The sequence below is a fragment of the Lupinus angustifolius genome, chromosome LG04 (genome assembly GCF_001865875.1).
Source record: "Lupinus angustifolius cultivar Tanjil chromosome LG04, LupAngTanjil_v1.0, whole genome shotgun sequence".
Lineage (NCBI taxonomy): Eukaryota > Viridiplantae > Streptophyta > Magnoliopsida > Fabales > Fabaceae > Lupinus > Lupinus angustifolius.
Genome location: NC_032012.1, coordinates 23048873 through 23066734, shown reverse-complemented (window position 1 = coordinate 23066734; position 17862 = coordinate 23048873). Strand labels below are relative to the sequence as shown.

The window sequence follows — 17862 nt, the reverse complement described above, 5'->3', positions numbered from 1 at the left end:
GAAAAAATTAATAAATTCTTTAATTAGTTCATCAAATTTATAAATGTCAAATATGGTTTTGTACAGGTTATATTTGAGTGAGTCTATAGGTTACTATTTCTTTCTCTAATATGTTAAATATTTAACTCAAAATGGTTTTTGAAACATGGTTTTATGAAGTTGTATTAAAACCATGCCGGTTATCAAAGCGATCAGAGTATAGATAGATATAGTAGTATATTGGTTTAATCGGTGGTTCAGTAATTAAATTGTATGTCAGTTAAACGAGACATATATGTTTATATTTTTATATATATAAACATATAACAAAAAAATTCAAATAGGTATACTCAAATTTATAATCCATATTTATAATATACTCAAAATTCACATAAATAAACAATTTTAAGTCTTTAACAAATTTAAAGTCTAATTTGCAAAACATATATCAATCTAAAAGTATCACTTAACAAACACAAAATATAAATAAAGGGACTTTTAACATTTAATATCAAATAGTCAAAGTTGTCTCATATCAATGTTCCATTTTTGCACCAAATTCTACCTTCACACAGTTGACTTGAATATTACACAAATGTCATTGAAATTACACATCAATGTTAAGAACCAAAAGGTGTAATCTACGTATGCCTTGGAAGGATGTGTCTTGAATTGTTGAAAAAATGTTGGAAAGATGGGTTACCGTGTAATGATTTTTAAGTTTTTTAAAAAAAGTATGTGAATAAATCGGTCGGTTTAGTCAAATTTTGGTTGGTTCACTAATTTTGACCGGTTTTCACAGATTTAGATACTTGATCGTTTCAACATCCATATCGTACCTGTTAGGGGTCTGGTTTGCTAGTTTCCTGATCGAACCGGCTGGCACGATACAGGTTTTATATCACTAAGTTTTATGGACTAGAATAGTCTTCCCGTACAAAATTTATAAAAAAATCATTGTTCATACCCTAAATCCTACATTTGTCAACAAAAACCATTTGAGCACCATCATTTCAAAAAACCATAACAATTAAATAAATTAGGTAGTAGTGGATGGTTTTAAAACATGTAATTCATATCAGAGCACTTTTGGTTAAATATTGTGTTTTGATTCATTGCCTGTAAGTTGTTTGTTGAATTGCCCTAAATGCTCATATATTGTTATATTACAATGATTGTGATATTTTTGTATATAATAGGTGCTCTAATTAGTGTTTTTTAATGTCAATGGCTGAATTATAGCTTCATCTTATGTTGAATAGGTGAAAAGTTCATTTGTTGAGTTACCCTAAATGCCACTGTTTTGTCACAGTGATTTATATATTTTTTATATAATAGGTGCTTTAATTATTTTTTATTAGTTTCATTTAGTATGCTAGCTTAAAGTTTTTTATATTGTTAACACATCATTCACTATTAATTTGTATTACTTTTGTTTGAGAGTCAATTGAACTTAACAAATGAATGGTTGATAATATGCAGACAATGTAGAAAATACTTATACAATTAATGTACACATGTTAAATCCTTAATGTTATTAGCTAAATTGTAGCTTCTTCATATGTGGAATAGATTATAAGTTCTTTTGTTGTTTCACAATATTTTTTGTTGTCAGATAGATGCACGGTATGAGTTTTAAAAAAGAAAATAGAGAAATTGAAGGCATTTAAGTCATTTTAGATGAGTATTTTATGTCTTCCAAACTTTTTATTATTTATTTATTTATTTTCAAAACTCAATTCGACCCTAAAATATTATATAGTAATATGGTATCTTGTTTTTTACTCTAATCCTTTCAAATTGCAAGTGCCAATTAGTTTGGTAGGAAAATTATAGGTTTTAACCAAAATCTCATAGTCTTGATTGTGTTCTAATCTCAAAATTGTGCAATCTATCTCTTTAATGCTTGATCACTAATATTGAATGACTATAACAACATCTAAACTTTAATTACTAGATGGGTGGACTACCAATATTAAATGATTGTGAAGAGAAAAAAGTGGAAACAAAAAACATACCCTATAAGTCATTGTGATATGCTTTCTATTTTTCTCTCATGTTGTAGAAAAGGTAACAATAGCAACTAAGTCCATGCCACTTCTTCATAATAGCTTAAAGGCATGTATTTGCATTTTAGAATAATCCTCAATATTGGACAAATCAGGTGTAAACATTATATAAATTGTTGATTTCCATTGGAATGTTAAACAAGTGAAAATATTATATTCATTGTTGCTTTCTACTGCAAAGTTGGCTATTATCTTCCAATAAATGGTCTCTCTCCTTTGAACAAAGATCCTCCCAAAAGTTTACTGTCCTCCTCATATCCTAAATCAATCACATCTCACCAAATTACATAAAAATGTTATTTTATTTATTTTTTAATTTTCTTTTCAAAATGTGTCAAAGTTCTATTGGAATGGGACATTAATAAAATACCAAAATATGGGACAACTAATCCCCATTCCTCTCCTTTATAATATGCCCATCCCAAAAAACTTTGTCTTATTCATGACCATCTTAAAATATTGTTCATTTTCGGGCAAACTAAAACTTTTGTAGTTCTACTTGATTATAGTGAGAAATTTTTGTTTTTAATAAAAGTTGAGGACAAAATTATCACCCAGTAAATACATGTAATAATAGCTTATAGGTGAGAACGAGTTTTATGATACTCGCTATGTGGGTAACTACAAATTTAATTTTTAATTAAATTTTTATATATAATATAGTTTTTATTATTATTTTGAGATTATATATCATATATTTTATTATTATTATTTCATAATAAATTACACATCCTAGACTATGATTATAAATTTATCATATAAATATCATATTATTCAAGTCATAATTATTGTTACATATTGATTATTACAAAATATATAAATATATAATTTAAATTAAAAAAATGTTAGATACCTTCAAATACTTACTATTGTACGGGTACTCACAAATTTTATGTGTTTGAAAATGGGAAAACACTATCTGATGAGAATAGGTTTCAAATGTACAACTTGATCATTTAATGGGATTAAAGACTTCATATGTTTTTTAAGTATGAATATGATATCAGAAGAAAATCATACAAAACCAATCAAACACATGATAGTTCTATCTGCATATGATTTAATTTTCTTCAAATTAGATATTAATGACAAGGATCATGATTTTATCAATTTAAGATATGAAATCCTTCCGTTTGGAGTACTTTTTAATTTAGTAATTTCTTGCGTTTAATGTGTTATACTTAATAATAAATAACAAAATGAGAAACAAGTTGCATATTGTTGGGGTGAAATTAATGCATGAATCGGAATAACATGAGTCTCTTTGAAAAACTAGATTTGTAACAAACAAAAATTTGACTGAAAAATACATAAATTATTTATTTATTAAATACTTAGATAATCTAAAAGTAAAATTTTAAATTATTTATTTTTATAATTTGACATGCAATAATTATTTGTTGTTTTGTTGAACATTTTTATTATTTTTAAATATAATTAAGCTACATATATTTAAATCAGTCCTCCAATTGACAAATGGTATTATAGATCATTAAAAATATACAATATACAAATAATTTATATATTAATCTAATAATTAAATGCAGGTGTGATTTATATATGACAAAAAAAAATCAATGTGAAAATAATTTATATATCACAAAAGTAATAAGATTTTTAGTTGGTGATAACTAATGTATTTTTTAAATTTTTTGAATAATAAAATCAGTAAGCAAATTATTGAAGGTTATTTTCACTTTCTAAATGCTATTTCAGTTAGTTTCCGCAAAATTAGCTTTCAAACCCTACAATTTTTTTAACTACAAGTTTTCTTCAATTTTTATCGAACTATATAATTCTACTATTTTATTGACTAAGTCAAAAAACTACAAACTACCATTTTCAGAAAACAAAAAAAAAAAATAGTGATGGTCGGGACTTGGGGGTGGCAATGATATGATACATTAAGTGGTTCTCTGTTTTTTAAAATAGTGATGGTGGGGACTTGTTTATCACCATTCTTTTCATCGTACATTTCTTTTCAAGTCAGTTTTAATGTGTATTAAATGAGATTATTTTAATCCAATTGTATTTAACTTTTATATAGTGCCTGAATAAACTTAACAACGAAATATTGGAGCCAATGAGTAATTTTGAAATTTAATATTGTAACCATGAATGATAAGAAATTATTTTTTGTTTTTTAAATCACAGTTATCCTGTTTCAAAAAATAAATTTAGGTAAGATGAATATATTTTTAAAATGATTTTAATTGAATTTAACTCATATGGAATATAGCGGGAAAAGATAGGGGTTGGGACAATATGGAGGGAGAAATAAGCAAAAATAATAAGTTTTAGTAGACAATATAGATAACCCACCAATTAGGCATTAGTCCACTGGTATAAAGTTCAATTGATTATTAAATATTATAATGACTAAATATTAAAAGTTTGATTAAAATTGTAATAAATACATGTTTCATATATCTTTAAAATAGGATTTCAATTTTTTATTTTCAATTTTATCTTAATTGGTAAAAAACAAAACAAAATGTGGCACAGAGATGTGCATGTCAAGCCACAATACTTTTTGATATACAACATCTTTTTTATCTAAATTAACATAATCATGTATTATTATGAGATATACCAATAAAAAAAATGATATAACAATTGTTATCCATTAATCATTTTATCATATGGAAATTAATCTATGGACAATATGATTATCATTTTTAATATTTTTATCTCTTAGTTTTATAAAAATCAACAACACTCATATAAACTAGATTAAATCAAGTGTGGTAAATTTTAATACAAAAATAATTACTTTTTTCAGATTTTATCTTATAACAACATTGTTGGAAATTAAAATCATTATGTCTCAACTATTATTCAAGTGAGCGTATATTTTTCAAAAAAATATTATATTTTTTTCATACATTAATCCAATAATTTAATATGGCAACTTTATGTACAAATTAAAATCAAATTGTTTTTTTAAAATAAATAAACTTTAATGTAAAAAAGAAGTTTGACTAAATGGTCTATATATTGACTTAGTGAGAGTGAAACATTAGACTAACCGAGAAAGATAATCGGGACCCACACATAATCTCTCCACGACGAACGATTCAACCCTAATTCAATTCAATCCAATTCAATTCACTTCAATTTCCATTTAATTCAATCCCAATTCCATTCTATTTCTCTACCTAATGACAATTCCATCTTCTCCTGCAAAATCCAGGTACTTCGCTGTTTCCTCAAATATCCACATTCAATTTCTTTTTTCTCAACGTAATTATGCATTTAATCGAGTCTTAGAGTTTTTTAATAATTTGATTTCTTTAATCGAATTGTGATTCTGTGATCGCGAATATTCATTCATTCTCGGCTTGATCGCATACTGCTGAATTCTCTTCATCTCAAAATTTTGATTTTTTTCGTTCACCTGAATTTCGTTATCCTTCTAGTTTCACTGGCGATACCGTCTTTTTCTTTTTTCTTTCTTTCGGCAATGCGTTTCTATCTAGGGATGGAGTTGTAATTCTACTAATGTTTTTGTACCGAGGAACCACTGTGCCATGCGGTATTGGAATTTAATTCATTATAACTTTATAGTAAATTGATTCAATGGGTGATAATGTTCTTTGTACTTGTATTATGTCGAATGTAAACAAGAAATATTATTATATTGCTTACGTTCTTTTGGCTTTTATTGTGTGTTGACGTTTGACGACACTACTTGGCTGTTTCCCAGCATGAGTACTCAATGAAGTTCGTTTTGTTCCGTTCATGGTTAAATTGCAGTTACATACTTACCTTGCGTTAACTGAAGACTATTGTGGGAAATTGCAGCTGTGACATCTGCTAATACCACGATGTTGCAGTCTCAGTTGCGATCACATGCCCAAATTTAAAACACCAATTTCATGTTAAACTAGTTGAGTTTCTCTTGGGGTTGTATGGCTTTTCAACCATCTTGCAATTAGCCTTCAGTGACTTTGTTGAGCCGTACATGCTCAGTCATCCCTGTGTATTGACCTTAGTTCATGGTTATTGACTTGTTGCAGATGCATTCCAAGTGTCTTAATACTTGTTTATGGTTTAATGGCATGTCCTCAAGAGATTCCTTATTGTATGAGTGTTGAGTTGATAGGAGAAAATATGATGGAATATACTCTATATATGTGTCCGTTCTGTTAAGATTGAATTATGGCGGGAAACACTAGATCTGAGTTATGTGCAGCTAGTCCTAAGGAACTGGCTTTTCCAAATGGGCAAAGGGGGAGTTTGATAAATGGTAGTTTGGACAGGTCATCAAACTTTTGTAAGGGTAATGAGGGGCAAATGCTTATTCCCAGTGCTGCTATGCCCTGGGGTAATTCCACATCTACATGGGATTTGGCTTCACTAGCTCAGTGTTTAATGCTAGATCCAATAGTAATGGGTGATAAAAACACTACCAGGCCATGTGAGCTAAGACGGGTCTTTGGGATGTCTTGTGGAAACACCTTTGAAGAATCTGCTTTTGGAACTGGCAGCTGCTAATCTGGAGCCTCTCCCTCCAGTAGCAAAAGAGGAACTGAAACGGTTCAAAGCAAGTGTGCAAGAGGTTTCTGTGAGGGCTAGCTAGTTAGGGGAAAATTATGCAATGTCATTAGGGGGTGAGTCTCGGTGCAATGATAAAGTTGATTGTAGTTTGACATGGAGGTCATGGCCTCATAGGTTTAAATCCTAAAAACAATTTCTTCACTTGCCCTCCACAGATCCCACTAGGTGGGAGCCTCATGCACTGGGTTGGCCTTTGTCATTATTTATATCATCAACTCATACCAATTTAATCTTTGTTCTCGTTAGATATAACTTTTTATCAATTAATGTGTAATAAATAGCTAGCATTTACAACACATATAATTGAAAGGCTATATTTTTTATTGATTTTTATTAGTTATTGGAATTAGGATAATGAATAAGTTGTCCAAAACTGTAAAAGTCGATGTATTTTATTCATGGTCTATTTTTACTAGGTAAGTTGGTATACAATCTGTTCGAAAGTTTCTGAAATTTTAAGATTCTTATTTTCAGTTATAGATCAAAAAAGTTGGATGAATCTTTACACAAATTGAACAAGTGTGTCGAGGCTTTCAACAACTCAAAGGAGCAACTTAGAAACGAGAAATTGCCCAATGAAAGGCTAGGTGGGTCACACTTCTCCAAGATGCGAAGTCAGACTCAACGGAGCCCATCAAAGCTTGTGAATCAAAGAGTAGAGGACATACCTGAGAATGTCATCCTGAATAAGCGTATTCGTGCACCAGTTGCCGACATAAGGGTTTGTAGCTAACATTTGTAATTATTTTTTTGGTTGATTATGTATTTGAGCTATTTTATTTTTGTTGATTTTAAGCCAAGTTTTGGTTCTATGACATGTTAATTAACCACTATTGCATTTTTGTTGTAAAGCTTGGAGGATAGAACATCCTTTGTACTGAACAATAAAATATAATCATTTGTGTCAATAAAATATAATCATTTGTACAACAAGTGAAGGAACATAAACTAACTAGAGTTTACAGTCAAGAAGTGGGAGATTCTCTGTTTGCAGAAACAGATGCACTGTTGTCCTTACTGATGCTGCCAATATATTTTCCATAAATACATGAAGGAACTCAAATAAAAACTTTTTGAATTGCTTGTGTAACTCATCGAAGTCCAGTACTTATTTGAAGACACATTGATGCCTAATTATTACTTTGTTTTCCATCTCTTGCATCTATGTTGCTTTACTTAATGCCTATTTTATAAATTAAAAAAGAAATTGTTTCCCTAATAGCTATACTTTCCTTTACCTTATCATAAGTTTATCTTGTTTTCATTTTTATTTATTCTATTTATATTTTGTTTAAAAACACTAGGGTGAAGGACGAAGTAATAGCTTTTTAAAGCAGTCTTTAGCCATTGGAAAATATAAAGACAGCATCAAGGATGGTGGCAAAGGTTGTAATGTGAAAGAGAAGATTAGAAAATCACCTGCAGATGGAGAAACATGGGATAGAAAAATGATAAGAAAACGTTCCATGGACACTGTTTGTGCTAGACTAATTGATGGTGAAGGTGAGCTGATAAGGGTTGTGCGTCCAAAGCTAGCTAATGGGAGTCTGCAGTCTTCTGATGCCCAAGATTCAAGGTAAAACCATTCTATGAAATGCTTTGATGTCTGATAGAGTCAAGAGACAGTGATTCATGAGGTCTGGGAAATGATCTGGCTAGCAATAAAATGAGTTGACATGTGAAGTTTAGATCAATTATGTATACTTCTAATAAAGACAGTGATTCATGAATCATGATGTTACTAAGCAGCGTTTAATTGGTAAATAATTAGTACTCATGACTCTGTAATATATAGCATGTTTTAATATATTAGGACTTGCATTATTTGGGGAAATGGTGTATTTGGTTACCGCTTCTTGTTTTAGGATGAATAATTGGATGCCAATGAGGCTAATACAGATATGTCCAATAGACAATAATAAATACAAATTAATGAGATAGCTACTACATCAATACTCCTATAGAGCATATAAATCACAACTACCATCGTTGTTATTTAATAATTAATCTGATAACAACTTTTTAGAGTGAGTGTCATGAAAGACAATGACAAGGTATGTGGTTAGACACTAGCTCAAAAGGGTAACAACTTTAGCAGTACATCCGCTGGGGTTTTGCTAAGTCTGATTTTGCAATAATAGTGATTACTTAAAATTCTAAAGCTCCCTTAGATTTTGACATATTGTAAAATGTAAATCATTTATCTTTTCTTTTCTTAAGAGGGGTGTGAGGTGTACAACTTTACGAACATCAGGTTATTTAGTTTGGAAACTCTTTGTTCTTAGCTACTGATTCTACAAAGGTAATCCAACAGGGTGTACATGAATGCTTTGAGCTCATAGTTGACTGTTCTTAGGAGTTGGACATCGAACTATTCTCTATGATTGGCCTTTGATGGCTTGATCTCATACGCTAGAAGTTGATAAATTTAAATGAACTCAAAGTCACCAGGTTATGTACATCTGTTTTTCTTGGTCACTGCTTCTTCCCTAAGCTCCCCACCTTGTGGGATTAAGGCTTGGTTGCTGTTTGTTGTTTTGCATCTTCCCTAAGGCCCTTGTGCTTTTTCATTCCTTTACCACTGTATTTTTTGAAACAAAATTATTAACATAGAAAATAACTTGGATAATATATCCTTATAGTGCTACCTAAGACACAGGCAATCATGGAAGAATAGTACATTAATTCATAAGAGCTCTTCACTTCCCCACATTTTTAACTACTACTTGCAGCCATGTCATTCTTGGTCAATGCTTTCATTATCTTACATTTTCTTGTTTAAACTCTAGGTCCTTTCTGCAGTTTATTTGTGGCCTAAACTTTCCTTGGGTTGTTTTTTGTGGGGTATCTCATATCTACTATATTTTTTCTCCTTGCCACTTAAACTTATAGACTAAGAATACCCGCCTCAATGTAAAATTGGCTGGGCTGTTTTAATATTCTGTAATTAAATCTGAAGTGACTTTCATACACAGTTTGATCCCCTAACATTCATTCCCTCTTCTGAATGTGCAAGTGTCTAACTGCATACCTCATGATTGTATCATAATTTTGTAGCTTTCTTGCTGTTATGATTTACCAATTAGAGGTGATGTTAAGTAATGTTCTTATGATCTTAGAGTATACTTTTTGGTATGCTATAACAGCAAAGAATAAACTGCTTGCTACATTTTGTTTATTATAGATCAGGATATTCTGGAAGTAATAGAAAGCTTGATGTTGCTTCCATGCCTGCTAGTTCTGATGCATGTGCAATTTTTAAGGATGAGCAAGGGAAAGTCTTCAGGAATTCAATGGATGGATCAAACAAGGACCGGGCTGTACTTAAAGGAAACATGTATGTATCCAATCATTCATATCCATCATGCAGTTATGATCCTTTAGGGTTTCTTGCCTTAAGCCAGTTTATATTTGTGATATGTCATGTGTTACGAGTTTAAAACTAATTTTTTCTCATTTTTTCCTTTCTTTTTAGGCTTAACGTTGATGATGATAATTGTACAAGTAGTAATTATTCGTCGATGAAAGGAAAAGCTTCAAGAGCACCAAAAACTGGTCCTTTGGTGGCTAGCAACTCGTCTTCTGTATTTCATTCTTATGAAACAGTCGAAGTGTGGGAACAACCTTCAAATATGAACAAGCCTCATTCAGTAAGTGGAACTATCAATCGTAAATGCTCTTTGCCTGCAGGACCATCTTCCTCCTTTATGGCCCAATGGGTTGGGCAGAGACCTCAAAAAATTACCCGCACTCGAAGAATGAATGTGGTATCCCCTCTCTCGAGTTGTGATGAAGTGCAGATATCACTGAAAGGTTGTTCCTCTTCTGATGTTGGCACTAGAGTGACTTCTACCACAGCTAGTGGGTCACTTATTTCTAAGGGTGGTGTCAACAGTACTCAACTAGGTACAGTAAAACATGAAAACATTTCATCCCAAACCAGATTATCGGAAGGTGAAGGATTGGGTGCTGGCGAAAAGGGTGAAAGTAAATTAAAGGAGAAAAGACTGGGAAGTAATGAAGTTGATGAACGAGCCATAAATAATTTGTATAATATAAGTTCCTCTTCTTTAGCAAATAAGAAGAAGAAAATGTCCAACAAAGAGGAGATTGAAGATCTGCGTAAACAGGGAAGGAATAGTAGGGGCTCACCGGTAATGAAGACTGATATTATGCCGATGAATGCGAATATGGATACTTCAACTTTAACGCAACCAATTAGAAGAATTATGAAACCTGGTTCTGAAAAGAACGGAAGGTATAACTTTACTTATTTTTTTCTCTTTTTCTTGTAATGAAATTGTTTTACGCTTCCACTATACTATAACAATCAACCTTTAGTCTAACTAGGCGAGGTCGACTATATAAGTTGAATGACTCCATAGTGCTCTTTTAGAAATAATGTTCATTGGCAAAGGGTCCAAAATGCTCTTTCGTCTTATATTTTTCTTGGCCTCCCTCTGCTTCTAGAAATTGGACTAACCTCTTTATTGGGCTTTCTAGTAGTCTCCTCCATACATGCTCAGAACACCTAAGGACCTGTTTGCGAGTTGAATTTTGGAAGGGAAGGAGATGAAAATGAAGACTTCAAAGTCATCTCACAAGTGTATTTCATGGCTCTCAAGCCTTTTCCTTCCATTCCTTCCCATCCAAAACTCAACTTGCAAACAAAACCTAAGGCACGACTCTACCACCTTTTCTACAGTAGGATTTGTCTGCCTCTTGCTAAACTTGTACTTCATATACTTCATCTTCAACTTATATGAAAGTCACATGCTTCTAAAGCTTGTCTTCATGTTTCAAGCTTCCTATTTAATTGTTCTCTTAATTCTTCATCTAGGATAATATCAACTGCAAAAAATATGCATTGTGGCACAAGTTCTTGGATATGCTCAGTAAGCACGTCCAAGACTAATTAAACATATAGGGCTCTATGTTGACTGTTGTAGTCCTATATCAATAGGGAAATATTTTAAAGTCCTATATCAATAGGGAAATATTTTAATGCGTTGCATTTGTTCCATGTCTCTTGTCTTTCTTTCCCTACCTTTTGCAAGTCTATACACTCTTTTTTCTCATTCCTTGCTACCTAGCAATTTGTGTAACTCATCATATACTCTGTTTCTCTCTTCGTTTACCACTTTCTTGATGCCTTTCTTAGCTGCCTTGTAATTCTCCTAACTTTCAGTAGTTTTACACAAGGATCATGCTTTATAATATTCCCTTTTCACCTTTTAATTTTTTTTCTTGGACACTTTTATCCATTCGTACATTAAAGAAAACTAATCTAATTTGTTGCTATATATACATTATGCTTTTCTTTCAGTAAATCGAGGTGTCCTCGTTTGAAGAAATCATGCAACAGGAAAGCTACTGCCCGTCTTGGGCATCCATCAACTAGTAATTCCCCAGATATTGCAGGTATATCTTTATGGTCGAGTAGTTACTTATTGCATTAAATGAATTGGAGTTTTTTTCATTATTAGACCAATGTTGATAGGTTTCTATTTGCTTGTGTACATCTATCTGTATACAGTAATTTAAACCTCAATACTAATTTCCAACTCCTAATCCTTTTTTGCTTGCAAACTGGCCCTTCTCCCACATATCTGAGATGAGCCTTGAGCTTTCAGTTCCCATAATTCTTCCAAAAGAAAATTCTAGCCATATGTTGAATTCTAATTCTGCTGTCCTGCATCACTTATGTTAACTTCTATATTCATGCTCTACTTATGAAGAGGTTTTTTATTTGATCAAGTTAGTTTCTCATTGGTATTTCTGGAAAACTTTCTTAGAGTATAAGATATTTGTGATTGTATATGCCTTTAAATATTCAGTTGTTGTGTTACATGTCAAGTTAATTTATTTTTGTAGTACAGGCCAAGCTATCTAACAAAACAATTCTTCTTAATGAATGTGAGGGACTGGACTAAAAAAATATAATTAAACACATAAGCTGTCATTGCTAAATATTCTTAGTGCAATAATATACTAAACCATCTGAAATTGCAGGAGAGTTAGATGATGACCAGGAGGAACTCTTTGCGGCTGCTAATTTTGCTCGCAATGCCAGCTGTATGTAACTAAACTCAAAACTGTTTTGTGTTTTTGCAGTTGTGTACATATCACTAACACACCTGCATTTATGGAGAAACTTTAAATTTATATGTTTTTGGGTCTTGCCAGATATTGGCTGTTGTAGTTCATTTTGGAAGAAACTGGAACCTACTTTTGCTCCTGTCAGCTTGGAGGATGTAGCCTACTTGAAGCAACTGGTGGGTGCTTTACTATATTTGTTTTTTGAGTGACCTTTAATGGCATCATTGGTTCCTCCATTTTTATATTGTCCTTTGCATCAGGTAAAATTAACAAAGGAGGATCGCAGATGTTTGTCTCAACTGCTTGGCCTTGGAAATAATTCCCTGGTAATGTCTAAAGAGGCTAAGATCTTATATTAACATTTTGAAAATTTGCTACTCTGTAAGTGATGATTGGCATTCTACTTCGAAAACCTGTTTTTCCTAATGTTTTGTGGTCTTTAGATGATACCTTCTCAGGACTAATTTATTCCACACGTTTCTTACTTTTGGTGCTATTGACTTTGACTTTCCATCTAGTTGAAGTACACTATTTTTGCTGATTACATTTCCCTCCTCCATAAGTGAATCTAAAAATCTAATATGAAGGTTCATAAAAAAGGGCAACAGGTCGTAAATGCTCCCACTTTGGTGGGTTTGGAGAGAGTTGATGTATGCAGTCTTGTCTTTGCGAACGAGCGTTTGTTTCTAGGACTTGAACTCATGACCTCCTGGTCACAAGACAAACACTTCACTGTTTCAGTGAGGTCACCCTATGAAGGTTCATGCAAAATGAAAATATAGAAAAAAGAAAAAGAAAATAAGCTCCCTTTCCTGTCTGGACCTTCTCATTTTGATGCTTCTTTCATCAATTGTAATATTCATCCGTTGTTTTCGATCATTTTGATAATAAGCCAATAAGGTGCATGTCATTGCATGAACTCAGTAACACCTTTTCGGCCCATCCCAATTTAACAAAGGAATGGAAGATGAAAACAGTAAAAAATCAATGCTCATATTTATGTTCATTGCATTAACACCTTTTGTAGAGCGTTGTTTAGTGAAATATTTCTTTCTCTCTCTCTCTTCCTCTCTCTATGTCTATCTCTATCTTATGTAGGCCAATTTCTTGGTTCTGGTCTATTTGTTATTTAAAGTAAAATCACCATGCTACCTTGAATGTGGAGGGTGGAGCATAAAATCAAGTTTCTAAATAGCATGAAATATGAACCAAAACAGTAGCTATCCGTTTTTAAACACATCTTTTATTTAAATTCTCAGGATGGACTTGATCAGAAGGACAACGCCCTGTCACAAAATCCTCTCCACAGAGAAAGAGAGAGAAGCATTGAACAAACTAATTCAAAACAGATATTTTCAATGGTTGACATGGTTGATCAACATCTGGATGTTAGTTTTTTATGCAGACAAATGGGTTCAGAAGGAAACAAAGTTGCATCATTGTACCAAAGAGTATTGGCTGCTCTGATAATTGAAGATCAAACCGATGAAGAAACTGTTGAAGGTGACAAACTGTCTTTTCTATGTGAAAGTGATGATTCTCTTGGAGTAAATTGCTTCCCTCAGGATATTGAGAATCGATCTAGGATCGGAACAGAAAATGACTTTAACTCTGACCTGTTTTCTTGTAACGGGAATGCTACCCGTGATCAAGAACGTGATGATATTTTACTATTGCATCAAAGACCATTGCATTCAGAGACTGAAAGGTTGCCAAATGTATCTGAAAATTGTAATGGTGGGTTACCGGCTACAAATAAATTTTCTTCTTGTTCGTCAACTTTCAATCGCCATTTTGAGCAGATGAGTATGGAGGATAAACTGTTACTGGAACTGCAGAGTGTTGGCCTATATCCAGAACCAGTGGTAAATCTCTATTTGTGTAAAGTATAAACTATATAGATGTCATTGGTCTTCATAGCTTATTTATATGAGAGGTTTCTGTATGCTTCAGCAACCTTCTTCCCTTTCAATTTTTTTCTTTGTTTCTTTTCTACACACACACACACTTCACATGAAATTGAAGTGTCAGAGAAATAAACCATTCATGGACCAATGCAGCTCCACCTAACAACTTTAGCATTTAGGATGACTGGTCCTTGAAATGGCTTTAGAGCCTCATTGAAATGTGAAGATATATCCTTTGCTTCATCTGTTCTTCAAAATTAAATTATATTTCATCACTGCATATTATATTTGAAGAGTTCATTGAGTTTCAGATATGGTTCTTTTTTAACCAATGCTTCTATTATTAACTGATATCCTCATGGTTTCTTATAAAAAGCCTGATCTCGCTGATGGAGACTGTGAAGCTATTAATCAAGATATTATTCAATTGCAGAAGGGACTTCATCAACAGGTTTTGATTCATTTGCTTTGTGTTTTATATACATATATATATATGCTGAAGTTGTTCTAGGAAAACACTTTACTTGTGGACTTATTCTTGACATATCATTTACGTGATGGTTGTTTATATTTGACCAATTTTGCAGGTTACTAAAAAGAATGAGTACTTTATGAAACTTATTCAAGCTGTTGAAGGAGGCAGGGAAGAGGAACAAAGGTCATATATTTAATAATATAGTTTATAATGTTTCATTATTTGTTGCATATCTATATTTTGACTAACATCTATTGTATTAATTTGCAGAGCCCTTCAGAAAGTTGCCCTGGACAAACTTGTCGAGTTAGCTTATAAGAAGAAACTGGTAATTGTTATTATTATTATTATTTTAATTGTGTCAATTTCCTGTTGTTAAAGAGTTTGTGGTCGATTTGGAAATTGAATTGAGCTAAAGTAGTGTTGTGTTGATGTTCAATGATTTTAACTGCTCACCCACGGCTTATTTTATTAACCAACTTTAGTATAAGTTTCGTTCCTTGAACATTTCTTACTCTCTTTTCCTTTCCCGTTGGGCATGTTTGGAAAGACATGAACATATGGCATGTGCTTAGATTATTCATTTTTGGATTACACTGTGATAATGTTTTGGTCCAGCTGAAAGGGTTGATATAACTGGTTTGCATTGTGAAGTGACCCTCTTTAATATTGACAGGCCACTCGTAGAAGTAGCGCTGCAAGGAATGGCGTTCCTAAGGTCTCTAGGCCAATTGCTTTGGCTTTTATGAAACGGACTCTCGCTAGGTGCAGGGAATTTGAAGAAACCCAGAGAAGTTGCTTTTTGGAGCCTGCCTTTAAAGATGTGCTATTTGCTGCTCATGCTTGTGACAACTATGCTGACTCAGACGTTGCTGTAAAACTACCACTTGCTCAAAATTCTCAGCAAGAATCTCCACTTCCAGGTTTCCAATCTTTACAATTTTTTATTTGTTCCGGAAGTATTTGCTGTGGTACTCATTTACTCACGAATAATTTGGCCATAGGCAAAATGATTATCAAGAAACAATTTCCTCAGAGTCCATTTGCGAGTTGGGTTTTGGTGGGAAAGAAAGGTTTCAGAGCCATAAATACACTTGTGAGATGGTTCTGAAGCCTTCCTTTTTCCTTCATTCCCCTCCAAAATCCAAATCGCAACTGGACCCCCTTAGACATATCTGCTTATGGCTTTATTTGTTATACTCTGTTTCTGAATTGTAACATCCATTTGGAATAATAAATTCGGCCTTGGCTCTTGCAGGTTTGCTTCCTTGCAGGAAGAGGGGCGTGTTGGAAAATATAAACCATCCATCTGAGCTGGATGTTGCCAGAACTGGACCAATACTTAACAGAGGGAAGAAAAAGGAACTACTGCTTGATGATGTTGGCAGCTTGAAATCTGCATCAACTACTGGTAATTCTTTCATGGGTGGAGCAACGGGAAAGAGGAGTGAAAGAGAGTGGGACAAAGACACTTCTGGAAGAAAACCAGTCGCAAAAGCCAGTCGTTCTTCTGCAGACCATCCAAAGGGTGAGCATAATACAAAACCAAAGGCCAAACAGAAAGCAGCTCAACTATCTACTTCTGGAAATGAATCTGTGAGCAAGTCGATGCAAAACAATAACTCCAAGCATCGATTGGCTTGTGGCTCTAGTGAAGAGAAAGCTGGGTCTTCCCCTCATGGTCATAATACTGAAGATTTGTCCATTCAAACTGGGGAACCTGTGGACTTAACAAACTTGCTTGAATTAGACCCCATAGAACTAGGTGTAGCTAATGAACTTAATGAAGATCAAGACCTGGACTCTTGGTTTAACGTTGATGAGTTACAAGATGATGATGTGATGGGTCTAGACATACCAATGGATGATCTGTCTGACTTGAATATGCTTCTTTGAAATACAGATACAATTTTCGTGCCTATGATGATCGGCACTTGTAATTATGCCCATTCTTTTTCGATAGCCATTATCAACAATACCTAACATAGAAGCCTAAAAAAAAGAGTTAAAGGAAAAAGAAAGAAAGAAAAACGTACTGCTCAATTGTTAATATGATCTTAGAGCAGCATTCCATAGTTATAAACAAACATTTGATCTTAGTTTGTTGGGTACTTTCATTTTATGGAATTCTAAATTTATCTTACAGTGAAGTTCCTTATCTGCAAATATTTTTTATTGGAACGTTGTAAGGTGTTTTGATCTGTTGCTGATGAATAGATTTCTTGTGCCAAGTCGTTATTTCAGTTGAAAGGGTTTGTTCACTTTTCTTTCGTCCATTGATGAAATAGTCCCGTTTTCAGAATGTGCAAATGGTTGTGATGGATTATGACTCCCTAGAATAAAATTGTCTCATGGTTTTAACCCAAGTTGCATAACGATGCATACAAACTTGTGGATTCCACTAACATAAAAAATTGATCTCTATTGTTTTATAAAATGTTTCAGCTTTTTCCCCACAACTAAACACATATTCTCCCCTTAGTTTCAAATATTAAGAAACTGATTTTCTTTCAGTTTGGAGTAATGAAGAGTTTTCTATTAGTTGATCCAATGAGCGAGTAGTGCTCACTCTTTTTACAAAGGTTTTCTTTAAGCAATAAGCAGGCTCACCACAATCAATTTTGCTTATAAAACAGATCAAAAGCAATGAATAAAGCAAAAGATGAGTTGGTTGATGTTGTCATCTAGTGCCCCAACTAATCCTCCCTTTATTCTAAAGCATAGTTTCCTGTAAACATGGAAACATTATGGAGACAAGACTGTATAGATGTAC

General features: G+C 32.8%; 1 protein-coding gene across 1 annotated transcript; it reads left to right on the top strand.

Annotated features, from left to right (window-relative positions):
- Nucleotides 5068–17247, top strand: LOC109346306. The gene is given in 17 exon segments (XM_019585794.1): nt 5068–5241; nt 6068–6539; nt 6541–6629; nt 7083–7329; nt 7913–8184; nt 9793–9945; nt 10084–10866; nt 11935–12029; nt 12621–12683; nt 12795–12883; nt 12968–13033; nt 13967–14572; nt 14991–15065; nt 15202–15272; nt 15360–15417; nt 15766–16012; nt 16348–17247. Coding segments are annotated over 16 exon segments (3882 nt in total). The 5' UTR covers nt 5068–5241; nt 6068–6209; the 3' UTR covers nt 16986–17247.